Source organism: Peromyscus maniculatus, chromosome 1 (assembly GCF_049852395.1).
Source record: "Peromyscus maniculatus bairdii isolate BWxNUB_F1_BW_parent chromosome 1, HU_Pman_BW_mat_3.1, whole genome shotgun sequence".
NCBI lineage: Eukaryota > Metazoa > Chordata > Mammalia > Rodentia > Cricetidae > Peromyscus > Peromyscus maniculatus.
The window spans coordinates 30,846,418-30,874,128 of NC_134852.1; the positions used below are offsets into that span (position 1 = coordinate 30,846,418).

General features: G+C 43.2%; 1 protein-coding gene and 1 long non-coding RNA gene across 3 annotated transcripts; one reads left to right on the forward strand and one right to left on the reverse strand.

Moving 5' to 3' along the window:
• Nucleotides 1–11: 11 nt before the first annotated feature.
• Nucleotides 12–20,296, forward strand: LOC143273468 (uncharacterized). 2 transcript variants are annotated; one of them, XR_013051586.1, is made up of 3 exons: nucleotides 12–123; nucleotides 13,203–13,276; nucleotides 20,194–20,296. It is a non-coding gene; the product is annotated as an uncharacterized LOC143273468 (long non-coding RNA). The 2 variants fall into 2 exon arrangements; XR_013051588.1 differs by lacking the exon at nucleotides 20,194–20,296 and adding an exon at nucleotides 13,679–14,535.
• LOC102909656 (uncharacterized) lies at nucleotides 19,136–27,443 on the reverse strand. Its single transcript, XM_076573204.1, is given in 4 exon segments — nucleotides 19,136–20,671; nucleotides 20,674–21,063; nucleotides 21,379–21,683; nucleotides 26,314–27,443. Coding segments are annotated over 4 exon segments (1,437 nt in total). The 5' UTR covers nucleotides 26,438–27,443; the 3' UTR covers nucleotides 19,136–20,053.
• Nucleotides 27,444–27,711: the final 268 nt, after the last annotated feature.

Sequence of the window (27,711 nt, forward strand, 5' to 3'; positions counted from 1 at the left end):
GTACAAGCGGGCGGGACACTGTGGAACAGCGGAACTACACTTCCGGTAATGGGTGAGGACACCCGGTCGCGGACTCGCTCTGTCGAGTGTGACAACTGCGTGGAGTGTGTGCGCGCCACGCAGGTATTTCTATACCTCCCGCGGACATTCTTATTTCATCTGCGAGACACTGGTCCGCACTATGTAACCCAGACTGAACTCACGGTGGTCCTCCTGTCTCAGCCTTCCCCGTTCTCAAGTGCTGGGCGAACTGGCATGTGCCGGGCTCCCCTTGAAGTTGACCCGACCCACGGGATCCTGGAGGAAAAGTTATAGTCTTCGCCTCCTGGGCGGTAATTTGGCCCTAACGCTGCCCTTGTATACCTGAGTCCTAAAGGAAAATAGTCCCGGATAGCACGCCGGGCAGTTTGGTGCGGGAACTCTAACCAGTGAGGAGATAGAGTCTCCAGGAATTACCGGGGAGTAGGATAATGGTTTGTGCAATGTGATACTATGATACTAAAACGGATAAAGAATAAGCAAGGCAGAATGTATGTAAATATAGGCCTAATGTACACTTCTGCAGGTACAAAAGGGTATATTTTATTTTGAAGGGCTTTTAAATTTTTCTAATTGTCCAGATCTTTTACCTACATTTACTGGAATCTCCGTCTTTTCCCCCCAACATTTGTGTATTATCTGTCCCTAAAATTATTTTCTGTTTCCTTTTTAATTTTTTACAATGAAAAAAATGTTGAAAGTTATTTTAAAAAAAAAAAAACTTCTTAGAACACACACACACACACACACACACACACACACACACACACACACACAGAGGCCAACCATGGTAGCACAGGCCTTTAATTCTAGTTAGAAATTCCAGGCTGGTCAGTGGAATTAGAAGCTAGAAGCTAGTCTTTTCTGTAGAGTGAGGCCCTGTCTCTAAAGGGGGAGTCGGGTACATGTTCTATGACCACTCAGGCCGTAAAAGTCCAACACTTACTTGTCCCTTGTGGCTTTTGGTGGCAAAAATTCTTTTAGATTGGAAAAAAAAAAAAAAGATGCCAGGCATATCTCTTGAATTTGAAGCCAGCCTAGGCTATATATTGAGTTCCAGGCCAGCCCAGGCTACATAGTGAGACCCTGTCTCTAAAAGAAAAGACAACCCTATTTTAAAGTCACTTGTTCTATCCGGCCAATTTTGTAAGCATGGTCTTCCTCAAATATCAGAAATATTCTTATTTATAGGAAACCTGAAATTGTGTCAAGCCAGAACCAGAGGTGACGTGAAAGTATTTGACCAAAACCTGCACTGTACCTCCTTCACATCCAGACAGATCTGCCCACCACATCACAGCAGCACATGCCCCAACATCCTCTTAACCCTCCTGCTGGGCTGCCTTTTCCAAAACACAAGCACACTGATGATTCCTATTCTCAGTCTCCCTCCCCCTCCCCTTTCTCTCCCCCCTGTCTCCTGAATCTTCTAGTTTCAATTTACAAGATGAAACTTTTTTTTTTTAATTATCCCAAAGGACCACTGTCAAAAGTTTTTTCATCCAAACCAAATCTCGGAGTATATGTGTGGCACAGTGGAGATGCTGTAACAGGCACACAAAGCAGCCAGAAAAAATAAAATCGTTTTCACACAATAGGATTGTCCACAGGGAAAATCCCAAGAAACCCATAAAGAGCTGTATCGAGGACTATGGGGGTCCAGCCCCTCGATAGTCCCCTCCCAGGGTCCGCGGAAGACTCTATCAACCAGCAGAGAATCTATTCTTTAGGGTCGGTAAATCAGTCTACGCACGCAGAGTTCTTTGGTCCATTCACTTTTATTCCTCTGGCATAACATCCTTTATACACAGCTTCAGTTCTGTTCTCATGTCTAGCTCCTTTCTTGCCTGATTTCTCTCTATATTTATCTACTGTCCCCTCCAGGTTCTATCTTAATTCCTTCATCTAGTTCTGTCCCTTCTAGGTTCTCATCTATCTAGTTCTTTCTCCCATCAGCTTCTCTCCCGTCTCCTTCTCTCTCATCTGGCTCTTTCTCATCTTGTTCTTCCCCATCTGGCTCTTCCTCATCTTCCATCTCGTTCCTCTAGTCCTCTCTTTTAGCTCTTCAATCTAGTTCTTCCCCATCTCAGCTCGTTCCTCTCCAGTTCTTACCCATCTCGTTCTTCCATTCTCGTCTCTCTTCTCTCCCTGTGCCCTGGAAGTCCTGGTATACAAAAGGGAGGGTCCGAGCTAAATTGTGTAAAGCTATTACTTAACGTCCACCTCTCCTAGGCGGTGTCTCCTTGTGGAATTTACCGTAAGTCAGGAGACTTGCATGTGGGCTGTTATCATTGTTAGTCCACCTGGGACTAACAATGGGCGCCCACCTGGGTGGTGTTTCCTGTAGTCCTTGAAAGTGGCTAAGGGAGATAATCTGATTCCAGAGAAAGCCTTTCCCTGAGGCTGTTCTCCAAATTACCTGGAATGTGTATGTCCAGAGAGTGCTCAATCTACACTGTTAGTCCTTCTTAGGGAAAAGTCAATTGGGAAAGCTATGAAGGCACACATGATTTTCATAACAGAATACAGCTGATATATAACAAGCCAAGTAACACCAAAAACTCCTTGGGATTTGGCTTCCTCTGGAGGAATTCCATGATCCCTCCAGGTAGTGACTCTGCCATAACCAGCTGAGTTCTTATGATATATTCCTGCGGCCCGCAAGAGAGCTGCTTCAACCATTAAGGCGGCCAAGCCTGCAGCATACAAGCCTAATATAAAACAGGCCACTGGAGTTTGACATATGAGCAGTGAACAACTGGAATCTGATGTTAAAAAAATAATACTTAATTTAGCACAAAAAAATCTGGGGTACTTGTGCAAAAACTGAATAAAATATGTGCCAAATCTCTATGCTGAGAACCACACATCTCTGTTGCAGAAAACCCAGAGTCCTGGGCAGCCATATTGATTGCTGCAACGGTCAGTGTTGCTAAGATGGCAACGTTCCGGTCCCAAACAAAACCAGAGCTGATTCTAAAAGTTCCCGAAAATCAAACTAATGAAAAAACCAGTGAGCAGAGCCAGAGATAAAAGCAGACGCCAAACCCCAGATCTGAGAAGATGGCTGGGCTGCCCTCCGTGCATCATGAAGGAAACCCAGTATGTGCTGGCAGAACCAGTGCCAGGCACTAAAGCAGAACCAGATGAAAGCAAGTCCATTCTTTTCATGTGGTCATTGCTGGGCCCAGGATTCCCCTCTGGGGGAGGGATGTTTAAACTCGAACTGTCAGCACCTAAAGAATATTTCATGACCAATATTTGTCATCCTAAGGTAGCCGAGTTAGGAAGAATATGTTTAGATATTGTAGCATGAATCTTACAAGGTCTTATTAATAAAATCAAACCTGAGTCAGGTATTGGGGTGAATGCCGGAAGATCAGAGAAGCAGAACAAGCCACAGCTACCTCACCTCACAAGTTCCTCAGCTGATCCTGTTTCCTCAGACTGGATGCCTCTGAGTCCTCATCCAGGTTGAATATCAGCTGAACTGCTGCTCAAAAGCCTGAAAGCTTAACCAGCCAAATGGTCTTCACGCCTTATATATCTTTCTGCTTTCTGCCATCACTCTCTGGGATTAAAAGTTCACTTTCTAGGATTAAAGGTGTGAGTCACTGTAGCGGTAACGCCCGCATTACCGATACCCGTTCACCATGTCCGAGCGAAGGGCTGCGGATTAAAAAATAGAGACAAGAGATAGCGAGTCATTCGTACGATTGGATGTCGAATGCCGTTTATTGAAAGAGGGAAGAAACCTTAAATACAGGCTTACAGCACAAATGGAGGAACCCCCGGAGGGCAGAAGTTTGCTACCAATGGTCTACATTCCAGACCCCATGTTCTACATTCTTGCATCTAAGTTGTTAACGCCCAAAATGCAGGATACACAAACAAGGAACTTCCCTTAAGCATTCAGAAGGGTGGATACCGGCAGGGAATCTGAATAGGGAGGACATCTGATCAAGGTCAGCAAGCAAGGCCGCAGCCACTCACAGTCGGGGGCCAGGGCCCATGGCGCCCACAGGTCCCCCCTTTTTATTAAATGAGCTTCTGTCTTAGGTTGCGTGGGACCAGCAGACCACCTTACCCATCATAGAGACACCTGCCCAGGCCACACAAGTGCTCTGTCTTAGGTTGATGGCAGCCCCCCAAGCATTACCCATCTCTGAATACTCATTATCAAAAGGACTCAACCATGTGAGCTGTAGAGTGACTGCTGCCAAAGATCTCAAAGTGGCACTGGGCTTGCAATCTGTGTGACACAGAAAAGACCAACAGAAGTCCTAACCCACCCATAGCCAGGAGGCTAAAGGCAATTGAACCATTCCCTTCTTAAACGAGCCTTACTGCAAATTGGAGTCCTTGTAAGGTGGTATCCCATAAGCAAATGGAACTTGAGTTTCAATAATTTTTTACAACTTACAAAGCCAATTATAATGTATAAAAGTGGAATTAAATCTATCATGCCCAATAAGAAGAAAGATTAACTAACTGGGTAGCTACTTTTGTTGTCAGGGTCTCCATTGTGCTAGCTGTAGTAACCAGGAACACGAACCACCAAGGCCCATTTTTCTTGATCCCAGCACTACTTAGGCTGGCAGGTCTGCAAGAGAACAACTGAGAAACATAAAGAAAACAGAAAACAAAAACAGCAAACAAGGAGCAGAACTAATGGCCTCAATAATGGCTACATTCAGGCTCACAAATTTTGAGGTATCTTCAAAAAGGCTAGATGAATTTCAGGAGGCAAATAAATGTTGCACAGAGCCATTCCTGAAAAGTAGGTACTACACCAGCTTGAGGGGAGGTTGCAAAATGTGAAAAAGGCTTAGCTGGCATGCTAATGTTAGCAAATGAAGTTCATTGACCTTCAGAGTTATCCTTAATCTCCAAGGTGTGATACATTCTCAACGTTTTAGAAAAAGTTACCATACATTACCTTCTGAAGAATCCAACCATATGGCTACAGTTCCTAGGCTTACAATAATGTTTGTCAAGGCTGGCCGTATTGGGCTCTCAATCCCCATTGGCATCAGAAGGGGAGAGTTTTTTACGAAGGCCCAATAGGTCTCTGCCATGTTGGGATTCAGCAGCAGCCACAGGGCGCACACAGCGTTCAGGAACCCAGAGAGGAATTTCATTGTCCTGCGGAAAGACACAAACAGATCCCTGGGCCCACACCAACACCGGATCGGGTCCCCTCCAAGTGCCAGTAGAAAGATCTTTCCATCGCACCAGAGGATGATTTGCAACAGGAGCCCTCCAGTGCTTATCTGCAGCAGATACTCCAGCAGAATCCACCGATAAAAAATTTAAAATATATAAAACAAGGGAAAGAATAGAATGTGGAGAGGAGAGATGAGCCCCTAGCTCCCCCCTTTTTACTTTAGCAATATAAGTTTTTAAGGTACGATGGCAGCGTTCTACTATAGCCTGCCCTTGAGGATTATAAGGAATACCAGTCTTATTAACAATAGAAAAATCTTGGCAGAATTTTGAAAATCCCATACTACTGTAGGCGGGACCATTATCAGTCTTTATGCATTTTGGCACTCCCATGTAAGCAAAAGCATGAAGACAATGATTCTTTACATCCTTAACCTTTTCCCCTGAATGGACAGAAGCAAAAATTAGAGAAGAATATGTATCAATAGACACATGGACATATTGTAATTTTCCAAAGGAAGGCACGAGTGTGACGTCCATCTGCCACACATGATTAGGTAAAAGTCCTTGAGGATTAACTCCCAAATGAGGAACAGGTAAAAATTCCACACAAATAGGGCATGATTTAACTATCTGGATGGCTTGTTCCCGGGTTATGCCTGTATGATAACGGAGAGATTCAGCATTAAGATGATAACGTTGATGCAACTGAGTAGCCTTTTCAAAGGCAGAACAGACTAATGTGACAGCCATACGAGTAATGGCATCAGCCCTCTGATTACCTTCACTTAGAGGTTCAGGCAATTGAGTATGAGCTCTAATATGGCCTACATAAAGGTTATGTGAGCGGGACCATATAAGTCCTTGCACTTGCAATAAGTATTCATGAATGGAAGAAATGGATGGTATGTAGGCTGTTGTTTCCAAAAGCATAATGGCATGTGCCACATATTGACTATCGGTATAAATATTTATACTCTCATCAGAAAACATTTGTAAAGCAAGCAACAACGCCTGTACCTCTGCCACCTGGGCAGAAGTGCCCTGGACTTTCATTCTCTTTACTATGTCACCAGAAACCACCACAGCAAAACCACGTGAAGTGCCATCAGTAAATACCACATGGGCCTGAGGAATAGGAGTTATTTGTACTATCTTGGGAAATATAACAGGATGCAATTTAAAAAATTGATACATATCATTGGAGGGGTAGTGAGTATCAAACTGACCCTGCATGGAGCATGTCAATATGGCCCAATCATTATCATTAGCTTGCAACCATGTTACTTGAGACTGGGTGTATGGGGTCACCACAATATCTGGCTCCTTACCAAAAGTTTGAACATTGATCTTGATTCCCTTAAATATAATCTGAGCGACAGCCTGTGGATAAGGAGTGATGATTTTTGCTGGAGAAGCTGGGGAATGACCCATAAAATAGGACCTGTTTGCCAAAACACTCCAGTAGGTGAATGAGTAAAACAAAATATCAAATACAATAAGGGAGAATTAAGATCTATATACTGTACGTGAGCCTGTTCCAGGGGGTCTTGCACACGTTGTAGGGCTACACGTCCTTCAGCTGTCAATTTACAGGGAGATGAAGGGTCAAGGTCGCCCTTTAAGACATCATACAAGGGGCGAAGCTGACCTGTTGGAATTTTTAAAGTGGGCCGAAGCCATTGAATATCTCCCAGAAAGATTTGGAAATCATTAAGTGTGCGTAGCTGATCCATACGCAGAGTAATCTTTTGTGGGCGTATGCCCGTGCGTAACAATTTATGACCTAAATAATGATAGGGAAAAGATACCTGTACCTTTTCTGGGGCTATCTGTAAATTAGCCAAGCTAAGAACCTCTTGTAAATAAGAAAAGGCATCAAAAACAAGTTTTTTTATCTTTAGCAGCCATTAATATATCATCCATATAGTGAATTATATAAACACCTGGAAAAGCTTTTCGAACTGGAGCTAGGGCCAAAGACACATAAATTTGACATATAGTAGGGCTATTGGCCATTCCTTGAGGCAATATCACCCACTGATATCTCTGATAAGGTTCCTTAAGATTTTTCTGAAGGAACACTGAAAGCAAAGCGAGGACTGTCCTCGGGATGCAAAGGAATGGTGAAGAAACAATCCCTCAAGTCAACCACAATTAAATGCCAATGCTTAGGAATTGCCACAGGGGCAGGCAAGCCAGGCTGTGTTGTTCCCATGAGAAGCATGGTTTTATTTATAGCTCTAAGATCCTGTAATATCCTCCATTTTCCTGATTTTTTTTTAATAACAAATATAGGTGAGTTCCAAGGTGAAGTGGAAGGAATGATATGTCCAGCATCTAACTGCTCCTTAACCAATGCATACGCAGCCTCCAATTTTTCCTTAGTAAGGGGCCATTGCTCTACCCATACAGGGTCATCACTTTTCCAAGTGACTTTTATCGGTTGTATAATCGAAGGCTGTTGTGCAGTGACCTCTATGGAAAAGACCCTAATCCTTTAGTATCCCCAGGACCTCTAGTGACACAGTTTTTGTCTGCCACAGGGAGCGGGTCTCCTTGCAACATTTTTCCTAAGCCTTTGCCCGGGCAGTAGCCCTGACTCTTTAGCATTTGTGTACAGGCTGTGTAGTAAGTACAGCTTCAGGATTCTTGTGAAATTATAGATATATCCAGCACCAGAATCCAATAATCTTTCAATCTCAATCCCATATAATTTTGTTTTTAATTTAGGCTGTTTATCATTGATAACTGTTTGTTAAAACACCTTTTTCCCTGTACTCCCAAAGCCTCCAGTTCTGTATATCAGCACCATTTTGAATTTAAACTATGAAAGCAATAATAATTAAGCAATTTTATCACCAGCTTCTATTTTTATGGTCCTTTTTACATATGCCAATTATAAAAGCATTAAACACAATCTCTATAGGATTTGAAAAGGTAAAACTTTAGGTAATACTCTTTAGTATTTTTATAAAACCTTAAAAAGAAGATTCTTTTTTTATAGATTTCAAGTAACACATTAATGTAAATAACCAATTATTAACAATGTGGACCACACAATTTACCTGTATTTTATTTACTGGAAAAATAATTTTGTAACCTCTTTATCAGGAAGAGATTATTATTTATGGGTTTATCTTAGCAACATTTTTTAATAAGCTAACAACCCAATTTATTTTAGGTATTATATTTTTATAGAACTAAACCAAGAATTTCTAGAAAGCAACTTAAATTGCAGAGCCAAATTTTTAGTAATGATCAATAGACAAGAGCACACCTAATATATAGTTCAAAATTATGAATCCTCTTTCTTTAGTTTATCTACCATGAGAATCCAAACATTCATCCAAACATGTATTAAGACAATCAAAAGAACAGAACATCTTTTATTCAAACAGCATTGACTTAGCATTTAATGTCCTGACCAAAACCATTTTTCACCAGAAGTTAGGCCCATTTAAACTTTTATTGTTAGTCCCTTCCCGACCTCAGCTCGCTTGGCGAGAGCCGCCGAGGCTGCAGCTTAGCTTTGCTCTGCCCACTGCTCAGGCTCTATTGCTAGCACCTGCCTGGGCCGCACTCCATCACAGCTCTGCCTCTCACCAGTGCATACCTGTCTGCCTGCTGGCCTGTCTGCCCACTGCTTCCGGCTATCTTGTGCACGCCTTTGTCCGCCACAGCCGCTGGGCGTGCCCCGCACACACAAACTCACATTTAAACTTCCTACTCCCATGAAGGGACTACCTAATAACGAGTTATTCCTACTATAAGGGAAAACAGAAAAACATTTCCCACAAAGGGATCCTAAATATTGAATTATTCTCACTCTGAGGGAAAAATAAAAAACATTTGAACCAAAATTAAGCAAATAGACAGCCAAACTTCTAACCTCTGGGCTCGCTTGCTGTTCAGCCAGCAGCAATGAGGCCTATCTGTTGACTCTTTGTAATTCGGATGCTGCCGCTCTGCACTGGCGGGAAGAAAAAACTCAAGAGTTTTCAGCTATCCTGAAAACTCTACAACTGGAAAAAGTCTTTACATTCTCCATTACCACTGGGAAGAGGCTTCTCTCTTTCCTTCATCCTTCCTCTACAGGGCCCCAATCTTTAGGCCTAGTTTCAAAAATTTTTCTCCTTTTTACCGGGAAAATTCTTTTTTCTTGATTAAATTTTTTTCTCCCTTTTCTAACGGGAAATTTTCTTTCCTTCCCTCTTCTCTATTGGGAAGATTTCCTTCTTTTTATTTAAAATCTTTAGCTGTCTTGCCCTTACTTAACTTTGGTGCCTTCTTGCTTCAACAGTCCAATTAACTGACTGTGAGCTAATTGCACCCATTTCAATTCACTCTTACCTTTTTTTTTCTTTTTTCTTTAAAATGCCGGCCGGCCTTCCAAGAGTGTCCGTCAGCTAGGTCCTTCTTTCTCAGATCTCGGTGGGACCTCCATTTGTAGCGGTAACGCCCGCATTACCGATACCCGTTCACCATGTCCGAGCGAAGGGCTGCGGATTAAAAAATAGAGACAAGTGACAGCGAGTCATTCGTACGATTGGATGTCGAATGCCGTTTATTGAAAGAGGGAAGAAACCTTAAATACAGGCTTACAGCACAAATGGAGGAACCCCCGGAGGGCAGAAGTTTGCTACCAATGGTCTACATTCCAGACCCAATGTTCTACATTCTTGCATCTAAGTTGTTAACGCCCAAAATGCAGGATACACAAACAAGGAACTTCCCTTAAGCATTCAGAAGGGTGGATACCGGCAGGGACTCTGAATAGGGAGGACATCTGATCAAGGTCAGCAAGCAAGGCCGCAGCCACTCACAGTCGGGGGCCAGGGCCCATGGCGCCCACAAGTCACCATGCCTGGCTGTTTCCAGTGTGGCCTTGAACTCACAGAGATCCAGAGGGATTTCTGCCTCTGGAATGCTAGGATTAAAGGCGTGGGCTACCACTGCCTATCCTCTATGTTTAAAATTGTGGCTGTTCTATTCTCTGACCCCAGATACGTTTATTAGTGTGCACAATATTTTGGGGAACACAAAACCACCACAGGATAGTTTGAAAGGTAAGTGGTCCCCCACACTGCAGATCCGTACAGTTCTGCTATTGATCCAAGCTTTGTTTAATGCTCTGAATCCAGATGACCCATTAGCAAATGATGTATGTTGTGGAATAGAATATTTGTCTAAATAGGTAAAGATGTGTTACATGTGTTTTGTCGAAGAACAATTGTTTAACTATGTAAAGATGTGTTGCTGTTTCACCTTGCCTGTCTAAGGCACCTGATTGGTCTAATAAAAAGCTGAATGGACAATAGCTAGGCGGTAGAGGGACAGGTGGTGCTGGCAGGCAGAGAGAATAAGTAGGAGGATGAATCTAGGCTCACAAGAGAATGGGGGAGAAAGAGGGGGAGACACCCAAGGCCAGCCGGCCAGGGCAGCCACCAACCAGCCAGACATGGAGGATGCAGGAAAGTAGGACATACAGAATGAAAGAAAGGGAAAAAGTCCCAGGCAAAACATAATTAAAGAGAAACAGGTTAATACAAGTTATCAGAGCTAGTGGGACAAGCCTAAACTAAAGCCAAGCATTCATAAATAATAATAAGTCTCTATGTCATTATTTGGGGGCCGGCAGGCCAAGAAAGCCCTGCTACATTTGGGGCCCAATTTGGGGCACGTATTTCTACATAGGGCCTGAGAAAGCTGGGGAAAAAACAAACAAACAAACAAACAAACAAACCAGCATGGCTTCCTAGGAGCCTGGTGCTCGTAGCATACGGAGGGGCAGCTGGCACATGACATGGAAACCACAAGCTGAGTTAAAACGCCTGCCACATTGCAGGCACCAACTTCCTAGAACTGGGGCGACTAAAGGCAGCTCCTGGCTAAAAGCAGCTCTCAGCCAGGCCCAGCAGGTGTAAAATGTGGCTCTCACAGACCCAAGTGGGGCAGGGCCAGCTGCCAGCACTAAGCCACTCATGTGGCTGCGTTCCTGCTGAGCTCCTCCTGGCCTGGCTCCAGAGAGCAGCACCAACCCTAGTCCATCCTTTGTTTAACCATGCCTTTTGTTTCTCTTATCGCCCCGAGTGAATCTTGTCTGAGAGTCTCCCAAGGATACAAAGGCCTGTGCAAAACTTGGTTCAGGGAACTTGGAACGTAACTGAAGTTTTTCTGTGTCCCACCTGGTCCGCAGCCACTCAGAAGTAAACACACAGGCTTATATTAATTAAAACTGCTTGGCCTTTAGCTCAGGCCTACCACTGACTAGCTCTTACACTTATACTCAGCCCATTTCTGTTCATCTATATGTTACCACATGTTCCATGGCTTTACCTGTGTGCCATTACAGCCCTGGACAGTGGGCTGGTGTCTCCTGACTCAGCCTTCCACTTCCCAGAATTCTCCTTGTCTGTTTATCCTGCCTATACTTCCTGCCTGGCTATTGACCAATCAACTTTTTATTTATCAACCAATCAGAGCAACACATATTCACATACAGAATATCCCACAGCACTGGAAAACTGGTACCTGAGAACTTGAGGAATTTGCACTTGACATTGTATTTTTGGGAGCTCCTTTCAGGATGTTTTGAGCATATGGAAATCCACTTGCTAAAGTGTAAATATTGAGAAAATAAAAATGCCCTGGCTGAAGGGAAAGTGCTTCAGTCTGGAGAGACCGGAACATCCTGCAGCCATGAAAGGTTAAATTCATTCTTCTTTTTTTTTTTTTTTTTAATATTTTATGTCTTGAGTGCTCTATGTGTATTCTTGCACTCCAGAAGAGGGCATCAGATCCTGTTATAGATGGTTGTGAGCCACCATGTGGTTGCTAGGAATCGAACTCAGGACCTCTGGAAGAGCAGACAGTGCTCTTAACCATTGAGCCATTTCTCCAGCCCCTAAATTCATTCTTAAGGTGCCTCTGAGTCTTCCTTCCATGGATCCACGTGAACCCACACACCCATGCTGCAACACTTTTCGACACACTTAGCAGTTTAAGGTTTCCCTCACACAGTCAGAAAAGGCTACAGATACAGTAAAGCAGGTCCAAACCGAAAAAAAACCTCTAAACAGGTTAATGTGTGTTTAAAAATGTGTGTAGGCACTTAAGAAAGAAAAGAAAATGGATATAAACAGTCACAGGGAAAAAAGAAATAGTTTAAAAATAATTAAGTCTGTAATCTGGATCCTCTATAGTGTTGTGCTGACTTTGAATTTTTTAAAATGCTGATGAGCAACCGACAGCTGCTGAGAGACACTGGACTGTAAGAGGGACTGCTGAATTAAACCAGCCTAGATACTTTAGGGATATCTTAACTTTAAAACGGGATTCAGAAAATATATTCCATTGGGAGAGAGGTTTTGCTTTTGCTTCCACAGGAAATGAAAGGCTGTGGATTCATTCACGGTTAATAGAGATCAGGTTTGACCAGGGGAGACCGCCTGAAAATCTTGGCTACAGACATAAAGAAATAAACTGCTGTGGATATCATTCTATATAAATAAAACACTGATGGCCAGTGGCCAGGCAGGAAGTAGGTGGCCAGACAAAAAGTAGGTGAAACAAGGAGAGAGGAGAATTCTGGGAAGCAAAAGGCTGAGGGGGGAGAGACTGCAGCCACCACCAGGACAAACAGCATGTAAAGATGCCGGTAAGCCACCAGCCATGTGGCAAGGTATAGATTTATAAAAATGGGTTAAGATATAAAAACAGTTAGCAAGAAGCCTGCCATGGCCATACAGTTTGTATGCAATATAAGTCTCTGTGTTTACTTGGTTGGGTCTGAGCGGCTGTGGGACTGGTGGGTGACAAAGATTTGTTCTGACTGTGGACAAGGCAGGAAAACTCTAGCTACATAAACCAAGAAAAGCTACAAGAAAACAGGTGACATATATGCTGATCCCTCTGCATGGGAACAGTTCTGAGACTGGACAAAAAATGTTACAACTAGTTTTCCCAGGACTTGACCATTGTCTCAGTTTTCTCAGGGTCCCCTGGAGATGCTGTCACCCTCAGACAACAGGAAGCAGTCTGGAGAACAGAATGCCCACATTCCTAAGAGGTGAGGTGGGTGGTTTTTGGTCATTCAGTGGGTTATGGATGTCTGTCATTGTTTAGGGGGCGTATAGGAATAGAGGATAAAAAGACAAGTATTAACCTCAAATATTTTACATTGGTATGGATTTTGTTATATTGATACAAATTTAAAGTTATTTTTGTTATACTGTGTTGTTTCAACTCATTTAGGGTATTGTGCTTATATGTAGCTCATTTAAAATGTACTGTATAATTAAGAAATACAGGTTAGTAGTTAGTCATCTGTAATAATCAAACTTGTAGTCATATTAGGTATATTTTTATAGTTAAACAGATAATTTTTAGGTAGATAGGTGTTCAAACACTTCAGAGACCTACAGAATAAGGCATTTAAGATGGTTTGATAACCTAAGATTTTTCATGACAGTGAGACACGTCTGCTCCTGGCAGCACTGATCTACTTCATAAAAGGATGGATGACAGGCATTGAAGAATCTCTATATAGAGTTTGCTTTCAATGTGGCAAAGCTAGCCATTTGGGCAAGAAACTGCCTTTGCCTTGACTGCTGACAGTATACTATCCCAACTGTACATGCAGAACACAAAAGAAAGTGACCACTGAACTTTTCCATGACAAGGCAGGACAGTCCTTCAAAAATTCACAGAAAAGTCTGCCAGATATTCTTCAGGACACACAGGGAAGTGACTGCTGAACTTTACCAAGACAAGGTGGGACAGTCCTTTAATATTCCTGCTTCACAGAAAAGTCTGTCAGGTACTCTAGGCTTGTAGGCTAAAGATGGATGCCCCAGCATTGCAAAGGAACTTTGGGTGACTGTCCAGGCAGCCAGCCAGATGTCACTGTCATTTTTATAGTTTTGGAAGTGGCTTGCATTGCACTTCCTGTTTGCTCAAGTAATATTATATCCTTCTGGGGTCTTTGATGAAGTTGAACAGATAGTTATATTACAGTTTTCCTTCATTATGATAGAAAATAAATTTGGTACAAAACTTTGGACTCACCAAGATAGGATAAATAATGGGGTATTTTCTCTGAATTTGCCAAATACAAATGGACTAGATATTGTACATGTAATTCTTACTTGATAATTGTTCTTATTGTTTATAGTTTTACTATGTTAAAGTAAAAGCCTTTCCTTTTTTATTTAGACAAAAAGTGGGAAATGTTGTGGAATAGATTGTTTAACTATGTAAAGATTTGTCACATTTCTTTGTGTTTCAGAATAATTGTTTAACTATGTAAAGATGTGTTGCATTTGTTAATGCTGCATTTGTTTTAACTATGTAAAGAAGTGTTGCTGTTTCATCTTGCCTGCCTAAGGCACCTGATTGGTCTAATAAAAACCTGACTGGCCAATAGCTAGGCAGAGGAGGGATAGGCAGGGCTGGTGGGCAGAGACAAAAGGGGGGTAAACAGACAGACAGACATAGAAGAAACAGGAAAGCAGAATGGACAGTACATAGCTGAGGTAAACAAGCCTCAGGGAAACACATAGATTAATAGAAATTGGTTAATTAAAGAAAAAAAAAGCTACCTAGAAATAAGCCTATGTTGTTAGAGTTTTCCTGCCTGGCCCACAGTAAGGACAAATCTCTGTCACTCGCCAGTCCCACAGCCGCTCAGACCCAACCAAGTAAACACAGAGACTTATATTGTTTAAACTGTTTGGCCTAATGGCTCAGGCTTCTAGCTGTCTAGTTCTTACATCTTAAATTAATCCATTTCTATAAATCTATACCTTGCCATGTGGCTCATGGCTTACCGGCCTCTTCACATGCTGCTGGTCATGGTGGAGGCTGGCAGTGTCTCCTCCCACCTTCCTGTTCTCTCAATTCTCCTCTCTGTTAGTCCCGCCTATACTTCCTGCCTGGCCACTGGCCAATCAGTGTTTTATTTATTGACCAATCAGAGCATTTGACATACAGACCATCCCACAGCAAGCCTAAGCTAAGGCTGAGTATTCATAATTAATAATAAGTCTCCATGTCATGATTTGGGGTCTGGAAGTCCAAGGAAGCCTGCTATAGATGTGGCCGAGCAGTGGAAGACCAACAAATTCCAAGCCATAGAAACAGTGAGAGAATGGACTAGACTATGTACCAAGAATAATCAATAATCAATCAGACCACAGGTGTCCATCACTTCTCCTGTTCTGCCAAGACTTCCTCCCTTTTTTGTTTGCATGCAATGGACACAGTCTTAGAAACGTTGCAGAATAAAAGCTCAGGCACCTTCATCTTAGGTGATTACATGCGCATTAGCAAATCTGTGTCTTATCCTGATTCACTGTCGTAAAGCATGGGCAGAGGCTGTTTTAGTATCATCCGAGTTGTTGTGAAGTGTTTAAAAGCCATGGCTCTCTGCTTGGATTTTCCCATCAGGGTTTAAGTACAAAGCACTGTGGATGAAGGTAGTTCTCAGGGTTAGTTGCCATGGGTATGACTGTTTTTATTTTACACTTTAGTGGGGAAAGTAGTTTTAATTTTATGATCTCCTTCTCCTCCCCTATCTTACAGGATCTAATTTTAGTGGTTAAATGCAACTAACCAGTTTTTTAGGCTATACTCTCTAGCCAAGTCTAACTTTAGATGCTGTAGATGGACAAGCTTGATCGTCTGAACCGAAATGGGAACGTTAAATAAACATCACAGCCCTCACTAATGACGCTGTCACTGTGCTGTCAAGTGTAGACTTCCCTCCCCACCAGAGAAGAAAGCTTGTGACCACTTTGTTTGGCTTGTCTGGAAACCTCTGTCAAACTTACGTTCTAGTAAAATATTTTTTTGTTATCCAAAAAAGAAGAGGAGGATGAGTCAAATTAATTTTGAAAAAGATTGGAGTTGAAAGACTCACACTGACTGCAGTGAATCAAAAGAAGCTACTCTTTTTTTTTTTTTTGGTAACAGCTCTTATTACACAATATCTGGGAAAACATCATACAGGCATCGGAGAACCAAGAGGCCAGGGAAAGACAGGCACATGTACTAGGCACAAGTATGACAAACTCTAGATGTCCACATGACCTCACACTTAACGCAAAGTTAGCTGAAATGCACTGGGTGTTGATGACAAACCTAAGGAGGGAAAAACCAAGGTCAGTGCCAACACCCATGTCAACAACTTGCTATAACCACAGCTCCACGGGATCTAAGGGATCTAAGGACTCTGGCCTCTGAGCTCCCGCACACACAGTGTGCGCACACACACACTGAGGCAGACACATAGATACATAACTTAAATTTTTTAAAGAGTTTGGGAAAGTTAAGCATAGTCCTACTCTGTAATCCATCAAATAATCTTAGATACTTATGAATCCAAAAGAAATGTTAGATTATATATGAAATGGTATGAAATGCTTATAGCTGCTTTCCTCATAACCACAAAATCTGGAAATCCAAACATGGTTCAAGTGGCAAAAGAATAAACAAACATATATCCACACAAAAGAATACTATTCAGCAATGAAAAAGGAATGATAAGCCTAAGGATGAAGCTCAGTGGTAGAACATTTGCTTAATATGTGACACCTGGGTCCAATCACTAGCTACCGCAAAGATATATAAACAAGATGGGTGAATTAAAGAATTACACCAAGTGGAAACCTTAGATTCAACAGGCTACAAACTATAGGATAGCACTTACGACATTTTGGAAGAAGTAAACTATTAGAAAACAGATCACTGGTTGCTACAGGTAACAATGGGGACTACAGAGAAGAGAAGTTCAGGGCAGGGGATGCTGGAGCCATTAGATATCTTGACTATGGTGGTTTCATGACATTTTTCAAAGCTCAGAATGATACACAAAAGTCGATTTTACTGTAAAAATATCCACCTAAAGTTATTTTAAATGCTAGTTCTCTTGGTTTGTGACTGGGTGTAGTGGTGGACTCCTTTAATCTCAGTATTTGGGAGGCAGACAAATTTCTCTTGAGTTCCAAGCCAGCCAGAAATACAGTGTGATCTAGGTTCCCTCCCAGTTTTTAATTACCTTTTTATTTTAGGGGTGAGGTGAATGTGTGCCAGGCTGCACATGTAGAGGACAGAGGACAACTTAGGGGGTCAGTTCTCTCCACCATGTGAATCCTGGGGTTGAACTCAGGTCATCGCATTTAGCAGCAAGTACCTTTACCCACCAAGCCAACCTCACTGGTCCTGGTTGGTTTTTGTGTGTTTGGTTTTCAAGACAGGGACAGTTTCTTTGTCTATCAGCTCTAGCTGTCCTGGAACTCACTCTATAGACCAAGCTGGCCTTGAACTCACAGAGATCCGCCTGCTTCTGTCTCCTGAGTGCTGGGATTAAGCCACCATGCTCAGTTTTCTGTTTCATTTTTTTTTTAAAGACAAAGCCCAGGCTAGCCTCAAATTCACTATGTAGTTAAAATTGGTCTTGAACTCCTGATCCTACCTCCCAAATACTGAGATTACAGGTGTATGCCACCATATTTGGCTAGGACTTCATACATATTTTATCTCACTGAGAACTTATATTATCAAAAATGGATAGAAACTTTAGTTCAATTCTTTTCTGCATCTACTGAGATAAGAATCAATAGTCCATATTTAATCCACACGAGCTCAAGAACAGACCTAAGCAATGTGCAGTGTGAGAACCATGCTTGTTGGCACCGAGGATGGGACTGACTGGAAATGGGCATAAAGCACCTGTTTAGCAGGAATGTTACAGACATTGGTGTCGGAGAGAAGTACACGTGTACACACTTCTCAGAACTCAGGAAAGCATAAATGAGATTTGTGCAAGTTGGCACTGAAGCACTGTTAGCATACACAAGTGCTGTCCACAGCACAGCATCTGCACACAGGAACTTCAGCTTGATAGCTATTCCATGTAGGTTGGATAAAGGAGCATAGGCATCTAGACGGCCCTGCAAGCTTTCTAGAACACTTCCGAGGATGCTTTCATGAGAGGGGCTGGAGAGATGGCTCAGGCTGCTTTTCCAGAGGACCGGAGGTCAAGTCCCAGCAACCACATAGTAGGTCACAACTATCTACAATGAAGAGATGATGCCCTCTTCTGGCATGCAGGCAGGAAAATGTATACATAATAAATAAGTAAATCTAAAAAAAAAAAAAAAAAAAAAAAAAAAAAAAGACTTAAAGGCGCCAGGTAGTGGTGGCATATGCCTATAATCCCAGCACTCAGGAGGCTGAGGGTCTCTGTGAGTTTGAGGCCAGCCTGGTCTACAGAGCGAGTTCCAGGACAGCCAAGTAGATGTAACCAACCGTCTTATTAAATAAGAAACACAGAAACAATGTAAAAGAGAGAGCCGAGAAGTCAGAGCTCAGAGCTAAAATCTCACCCTTCCTCCTGCTGTCCCAGCTTCGCGAAAAGAGACCTACTTCCTGTCGGTTCGTTTTTTTTATAGTATGTTGTTCTGCCTTCTCATTGGTTGTAAACCCAAACACATGACTGCCTCGTCACTGTCTGAATGTACAGCCCCCTAGGTCTTAAAGGCATATGTCTCCAATGCTGACTGTATCCCTGAACACACAGAGATCTTATGGGATTAAAGGCGTGTGCCACCACCGCCACACTCTTGCTATGGCTCTAATAGCTCTGACCCTGAACACACAGATATCTATGGGATTAAAGGCTTGTGCCACCACCGCCACACTCTTGCTATGGCTCTAATAGCTCTGACTCCCAGACAACTTTATTTATTTATTTATTTATTTATTTATTTATTTATTTATTTATTTGGTTTTTTCGAGACAGGGTTTCTCTGTGTAGCTTTGCGCCTTTCCTGGGACTAACTTGGTAGCCCAGGCTGGCCTCGAACTCACAAAGATCCACCTGGCTCTGCCTCCCAAGTGCTGGGATTAAAGGCGTGCGCCACCACCGCCCGGCTGACAACTTTATTTATTAACATACAATCAAAATAATAATTCAGTACAATTAGATTACCACCACAAGGTAGTGGTGGCATATGCCTATAATCCCAGCACTCAGGAGGCTGAGGGTCTCTGTGAGTTTGAGGCCAGCCTGGTCTACAGAGCAAGTTCCAGGACAGCCAAGGCTGTTGTTATATGGAGAAACACTGTCTCGAAAAACAAAACAACAACAACAACAAAAAAAACACCCTTTGACAGATAACAACAACAACCAAAAAGCCTATCACACAATGGCTCCTCTTGCTGATTATTAATATTTTGGTGTGTTGAAGTGGAGTTTCAACTACAGCTCAGGATGATCCTGTAGAAAAACTCTCCCCTTGGCCTCCTGAGAGCTGGGATTACAACTGTGAGCCATTATGTATGGCTTTATTATTTTTTTGTGTTTTATTTTTTTTCTGCAGCTGAGGACCGAACCCAGGGCCTTGCACTTGCTAGGCAAGCGCTCCACCACTGAGCTAAATCCCCAACCCGGCTTTCTTGATGCTTAACAATTACTGAAAGCACACAATGTGTTAGGCACTGGAAAGGTGGGTCAGATTTGGCTGTGTACGACGGCTGTCCTCTTTGGAGTTTAAATTCTATTGAACAGGCTTGTGCTTCTAGTTAATTCCAGGCCAGGTTCATCTTTCCTGGGCATCTTGTCTGCATGGATGGATCTGATAAGGGTCAAGGTTCTGGATGAAATGACATAAGGTCCATTCTGACTAGTTCCTCTCATGTCTGGTCTCCCAAAAACCATGGCAGTCTACTATAGCTCCGGGTAACATACATTCCCAATTAAGAGATAACTTTTCTGTGTCCTTTGGCAGCTCATATTAGTTAGTACAGCATCCTCTTGAGATATTAAAATGTAAGCTTGTAGAGCTTATTTTCTGTATGAATCCTCAGATGAAGAAAGGCCCCTACTACATTCATCCTCAGCATGGGCTCGCTGGTGAACCAGGAGCCCAGAGCTCCAGCTGAACCCTTTCCCACAAGCCTCACACTTGTACGGTTTCTCTCCAGTGTGGACCCTGTGGTGTGCTTTGAGGTATGAGCTCCAGCTGAAGACTTTCCCACACTCCTCACACTTGTACGGTTTCTCTCCAGTGTGGACCCTGTGGTGGTCTTGGAGGTAGGACCTCTGCCGGAAGCGTTTTCCACACACGTCACATGGGAATGGTTTTTCTCCTGTGTGGACTCCACGATGAGCTAGAAAATTGGATGCCCGACAGAAACCTTTTCCACACTCCTCACATTGATAGGGTCTTTCTCCAGTGTGGGACCTCTGGTGGGCTTGCAGGTGTGACTCTACACTGAAGCCCTTCCCACACTCTGCACACTGATACGGTTTCTCTCCCATGTGGGCTCTCTGATGCACTTGGAGACTTGAAAACTGACTGAAGGCTTTCCCACACTTCTCACATTTATAGGGTTTCTCTACTGTATGGATTCTACAATGAACGTTCAGATCTGAACTCTGACAGAAGCTCTTCCCACATGTAGGAAGAGCTTCTTACATTTGTAGGGTTTCTCGCCAGTGTGGCCTCTCTGATGGGCCAGAAGGTCTGAGGCCTGACTGAAGCCCTTCCCACACGCCTCACATACGTAGGGTTTCTCTCCCATGTGGACTCTAATATGAATGTTAAAATCAGAACTCCGACTGAAGCCCTTCCCACAAGCATCACATTGATACGGCTTCTCTCCAGTGTGTCCTCGCTGATGGTCAAGAAGATTAGAGGCCCCACAGAAGCCTTTCCCACACGCCTCACATTTGTATGGTTTCTCTCCAGTGTGGCTTTTTATCTGATGAGCTTGGAGGTGTGAGCCTACACTGAAGCCCTTCCCACACTCCTCACACTTACAAGGCTTCTTTGCAGCGTGGACTCTGATGGACTTGAAGACACGAGCTTTGACTGAATCTTGCCCCACACTCCTCACAGTTATAGGCCTCATCTCCTGTGTGGACTAACAGGGGTGTCTGACCATGTGAGTCTTTCCCAAGATTCCCACACTCCTCATATTCGTTTGAGTTTTCTTCAGTGGGGACGCTCTGATGATACTGAAATAGTGGCCTTTGACTGAGATTTTTAAACAGTGTGTCAGACTGGGTCGATCTGTGTCTCTGTGGACTCTGATGGGACTGAAGACTGGAGACCCGACGGAAGGTGTTGTCCCAGTTCCACACTTGGAGGGCTTCTCTCCTGGAACGGCAGGAAGATGACAGCTGCAACCAGCATCTTCCTCACATGCCTCTTCTTCGCGGCATTCTCCATGGTGAACTTGAAGAAATGAATTCCTCCTGGAAAGTTTACTGAGCTCCGCTCCTTCGCTCTGCACAGCGTCCTGTTTCCCCAACGCAGAGCCGGTTCCTCCATCCTTCCCCCTGCAGTCTCCACCCTGGGTTAACTCCCTGGTAACTTGTTGCCAGATGCATGAGCAGAAAAGCTCCTCCTGGGGCAGGTGCCTCCATCCTGCCTCCTGAAGGGACTCCTTCTCATTTAGATTCCTGGATCCTAAAAGCATAAAGAGAATTCAGAGAGAGGTAGGGCGTGTGGGTGCTCTGTTCGCTGCTCTTGGGGTTATGTAGTTAAGACCACAGTCTATAGACTACAGCATTCCAAAGGATAGCTCTGTTAACCCTACTGCCTCTAGGTAGGCCCCAGCTCTTAAAAGTTCTTCAGCCTCCCAAGAGTGGCACTAGCTGGACCCAAGCATTCAAAATGTGAACCTACAGAGTATATTTTGGATTTAAACTACAAAATCATAGACGCCCCATACATACTTGGTCCTATTCAGAGTCCAGATTAATTCAGGTTAGTTCTGCAGAGATGTGTTGGGTAATATTATTTTAAACTGTGTTACTTTTGTTTATGTTGCATTTGTTTAACTCTGTGAAGCTGTGTTGCTTTGTCTGTCGAAAACATTTGATGGTCTAATAAGGAACTGAATGGCCAATAGCCAAGCAGGAGAAAGGATAGGCGGAGCTGGCAGGCAGAGAGAATTGATAGAAGGAAAAATCTGAGAAGAAAAAGAGGAAGTAGCCAGAGAAGGAGGAGGGCCCAGGGGCCAGCCACCCAGCTAACAGCCAGCCATGGAGGAAGAGTAAGATTTCCAGAAGTAAGAGAATGGGAAAAGCCCAGAGGCAAAAGATAGACAGGATAACTTAAGATAAATAAAGCTGGCTAGCAACAAGCCAAGCTAAGGCCAGAATTTATAATTAAGAATAAGCCTCGGGGCTGGAGAGATGGCTCAGAGGTTAAGAGCACCGACTGCTCTTCCAGAGGTCCTGAGTTCAATTCCCAACACCCACATGGTGGTTCACAACCATCTGTAATGAGATCTAGTGCCCTCTTCTGTATACATAATAAATAAATCTTAAAAAAAAAAAAAGAATAAGCCTCTGAGTATGATTTATTTGGGAGCTGGGTGGTGGGCCCCCCAAAAGAGCAAAAGCAACCAACAACATTTTGGCATTTCAACATGGGCCTGAATTTCCACATAGGGCTTAAGAAAGCTGAGAAGAAAAAAATGGCTCTTTAAAGAGTTTTTGCCTGCTAGTGAGACCTTGAGCAGCTACTATATTAATTAAGGAACAAAGAACTAAGTAAGAAAAGCCTGCCACTGCACAAGCGCTGGCATTCTAGAACTCTAGGAAGGTTGAATGCAATTCTCAGTCACCTACCTCCACCTGGGCTGTGTGTTTAGGCTTGGCTTTCACAACCTGAGAAGTAGGCAGAGCCAGTCGCCAAAGCCATGGGCAGAGGTCCATGATGCTTCTTAAGTTAAAGTTTGTTCATGTGGTCAAAAAGGCTAAAGGATACACAGTAAAAAAGTCCAGATGGAAACAACCTCTAAATAGGTTCTAGTGTATTTTACAATGTGTGTAGGCTTAAGAAAAGAAAAAAAGGTATATTCATAGAAAAAAAATGAATAGTTTAAATAAATAGTTTTTTTTTTTTTTGAGACAGGGTTTCTCTGTGTAGTTTTGGTGCCTGTCCTGGATCTCACGCTGTAGACCAGGCTGGCCTAGAACTCACAGAGATCCGCCTGGCTCTGCCTCTTGAGTGCTGGGATTAAAGGCATGCACCACCACTGTCCGGCAAAAAATAAAGTCTTTAAAGAGAGAAGTAAAGTAATATAAAAAGGAATAAGCCACATAGAGATGGGAAATATACAGGGAGTCTGAATCCTGTGTGTTATTGTGTCGATTTTGAATTTTTTGTTTGTTGAGAAGCAAAAGACAGCTGCATGGTGGGCATCAAACAAACTCCTTATGGAGTTTGCTTTCAGTGTGGCAAGGCTAGCCATTTGAGCAAGAAGCTGCTCATGCCTGGACGGCTTGATAGTATGTTGTATAAACTAGACATGCAGGACCCACAGGAAAGTGACTACTGAACTTTGCCAAAACAAGGTGGGATGGTCCTTCAGGGTTCCTACTTCACAGAAGAAACTGTCAGAGATTCTACAGGACACAGAGGAAAGTGACTGACAAACTTGCCAATATAGGCAGGACAGTCTTTCAAATTTCTTGCTTCATTGAAAAGTCTGCCAGGTACTATGGGCCTGACGGCTGAAGATGGATGCCCCAACGTTGCAGAGGAATGTTGGGTGACTGTCCAGGCAGCCAAATGTCTCCATTGTTAGATAATATTGCATCCTTCTGGGTCTTAGGTAGAGTTGAAGACTAGATAGTTATAGTTGCAGTTTTCCTTAGATATGAAAGTAAATTAGGTATAAAAATTGGTATTTACTAAGATAGGATAGATTATGGGGTATTTTCTTTAAATTTACCAGACACAAATGAATTAGAATTCAGTACATTGTGAATGTGATCTTTACCTGATAATTGTTTTTATTGTATACAGTTTTACTATGTTAAAGTTAAAACTTTTTGGTTTTGTTTAGAAAAAAAGGGGAGAAATGTTGGGGAATAGTACTTAAAGTGTTACTTTTATTTATGTTGCATTTGTTTAACTCCTTGAAGCTGTGTTACTTTGCCTGTCTAAAATACCTGATGGTCTAATAAAGAGTTGAGTAGTCAATAGCAAGGCAGGAGAAAGGACAGGCAGGGCTGCTGGGCAAAAAGAATTGACAGAAAGAGAAATCTGAGAAGAAAAAGAGGAAGTAGCCAGAGAAGAAGGAGGACCCAGGGGCCAGCCTTCCCAGCTACACAGCAAGCCATGGAATGAGAGTAAGATTTACAAAATAAAAGAACGAGAAAAGCCAAGAGGCAAAATGTAGATGAGATAATTTAAGATAAGTAAATCTGGCTAGCAACAAGCCAAGCTAAGACCAGACATTCATAATTAAAAGAAAAAAAAAAAGAGTGCAGCCCAAGGTTTCACTGAACCAGAGAATGGTTCCCCTTCCCTTGAACAACCTGTGCCCATCATCTCATCTACACACTCTAGAAGCCAAGACTCCCATGTTTATGAATGAGGCCCATACAAAGCATCACATTGAGTGACACTGCAGTATGTGTGCTCACCACGCACATAAATAAACATAATTTTTAAAAATATAAAGGAAATCAAACAAGGAAAACAATATTGATCTGTGGCCTCCTAGCGTGTATGTGTGTGTGTGTGTGTGTGTGTGTGTGTGTGTGTGTGTATAAATATGCAAATGTATACACATGTGCATATATCCACAAGGAGCCATTCAGATGGAGAGGAAGAGCATTGTGTGACTAAGTCCAAGAGAGTCAGTACAAGTGGAAACTGATGCTGAGAGCAGGATGGATTCACGAGAGCGGCACAAGCCCTGGCTGACACCAGCCCCAAAGTTGTGCACAGACTGAGAGCAGGATAGATGAGTCACTCTGTTCTCACCTGCAGACTCACAGCTCCAACTGACCATCGTCAACATCCAAAGCATGTTTTCTCTCTTGAGCTGGAGTGAAACATCTGGAGTCACGATCTGATGCCCTGTGAGGAATATATTTGAAATCAACACAGCAGAGTCCCAAGTCCTAAAAACAAGTATTCCACTGCATCTGCTTCAGGACATCAAACCTATTCTTCCCCAACCTATAATACAAGTCAGTGGAAGATACACATTGTTTGAAAAGCCCCTAAACATACAGACACAGGCTTTAGTATACATTACTTGACAAATGTCTATTTTCATTATCTCCTCTCCCTAGTCTCTCGAACTGTTCTTGGCCATGACCTAGATAGACCACCGGGGTATTTTATGTTTCATTACATTTTTATTTAATATGTGTGTTTGTGTACACCACTGGTGGTCAGAGACAACAGGTGGGATTTGGTTCTCTCCCTCCATCATGTAGGCCCCAGGGATTGAAATGGGGTCATTACCCTTGGGACCAGGTGCTGTTACCAGATGACCACATTATGGCCTCAACTCTACTTTAATTTTTAAAATACTTCTTTTGATTTGTATTGATGTGGATATGTTAGTGTGTGTGCATGAGTGCATGAGTGCAGGTGCCCATGGAGATCAGTAGAGGGCAGCAGATCCTCTGGAGCTGGAGTTACAGGTATTTGTGAGCCACCTAAATCTGGTCTTCTACAAGAGCAGGCAGCACTAACTGATGAGCTCTCTCTCCAGCTGCCTCAACTTACTTCAGTGAAAATAGTGTTTGTAGGCATGACTCAGAGTGTGCCACCACCTACTAATTGAGATTATGATTTGAAAAAGATGAAAACGTACTCCCATGTCTTCAATTTTCACTTCATTTATAAAACTAGGGAGATTCCAACTCTGTATCACATGATGATAAGAAAACTAGAAACTACTTCAAAGGCTCATGTAGTGGGTAGCCCTTCCAGCTTTGGCCTGAAAGTACTACCCCCTTTGAGGCTTCGGTAACTGTCACGCCTACAAGTAAGAGCCGAAAGAGGAAGCCTGAAGACCCAAGATTCAGATGTGCCAGCTCTCTTGGTTCCTGGATCCTGGACACTGGAGTTAGCCCGAGCAGAGTTCTCCAGAGAACACCGCTGAACTGCGCTACACCTTTCCCAGACCCTGTAACCAATCCTTTCGCTTGTAAGTTACCCCATAAAATAAACCTCCCTTTTAACTACGTGGAGTTGCCTTAATATTTAAACCAATATTCTCGGATCACCTTTAGGGCCAAACTGCATGGACCTCTTGTTTAGCACCAGTGTCTGCCCTCACCCAGGGATACCACATTCCTGAAGTTCTCCAACATCACATCACAGTACAGCTTCTTCTGGGCAGCGTCCAGAAGCTCCAGCTCCTCCTCGCTGAAGACCACGGCCACATCCTTGAATGTCACCATCTCCTCTGACACCAAACCCTCAACTTCAACCTTGGTCTTCTACAAGAAGGACAGCTCTGAGAAGTGTGGAAAGATGAGTGGAGAGCAAGTCCTGAGCTAAGAACCCAGGGGCCATGTTTCCACACCACTCACCCGCTTTTTGTTACTGCTCCTTTTGGTTTTGGAGACAAGGTCTTGTTTTGTAGGCTTGGTTGATCAGAAATTGCTGTGTAGACCAAGCTGGCCCTGACCTTGTACTGATCTTCCCACCTCTGCCCCTGCCTCCCAAATGCTGGAATTTCAGGTGTGAACCACCATGCCAGGCATTCATCTGCTTACTCACATAATTGTTAAAAGTTTTGATACTGGAAGATGAAAGGTTGAATCCAGGGCCTCGTGCATGTTAGGCAAGAGCTCTACCACTGAGCCACACCCCCAACCCTGTCCTCATCGCATAGCTGTGCACAGTAGTGTCCCAACCGGAACACTCCTGGCATTATGTGCCAGATACTTCTCGGCTGTGGGGGCTGTCTGGTGCACTGTGGGATGCTCACCATCATCTTGAGCCTCTACCCATTTGTTGCCTGGGGTGAAATCAGCTTTAGAACTATCATGGCCAACGAGGCTGCTTTAATTTTCCATCTGGAAACTGGCCCTGAACATTCAGGATCCCCAGATGAAGCACAGTCATCCCAGATGAGGATCCACTCCAGAGGGAGCCAGGAAAGGGGATCTTTATCTTGCACTCAGCAGGAGAAGGTCCTGCATCCTCAGTCACAAGATCTCTTGGAGTCTGAGGGATGTTGGTGCCTGTGCAGAGACTTCAGCGGTCTGATCTTCGCCCTCCTGACTCTTGAATGCACTGAAGCCAGGGCTGCCTCACAAGGCTGGTCTGAGGAACTAGACTTTTCCATCTGAATGCATTATTCTGCAATTCAGCACATTCACATAGTGAAGCAAACATGAAAAGCAGTTAGTAAACACACCCAGGGTGTGACTCAGCTATGAGAAAGGAAATCCTATCTTTCTCATGTGAAAAAAAAATGAACATCTTCTATGATTAATTAGAATGTGTTGAACAATATATTTTTCTATAAAGAGCAGCCAAAGTATTATATATTAAAAGTATGTTTTAGGGGCTGGAGAGATGGCTCAGTGGTTAAGAGCACTGGCTGCTCTTTCCAGAGGACCTGGGTTCAATTCCTAGCACTACTCACAAGTAATTGTATCTCCAGTTCCAGGAGATCCAACACCCTTTTTGGCCTCTGTGGGTTCAGCACACATGGAGCACAGAC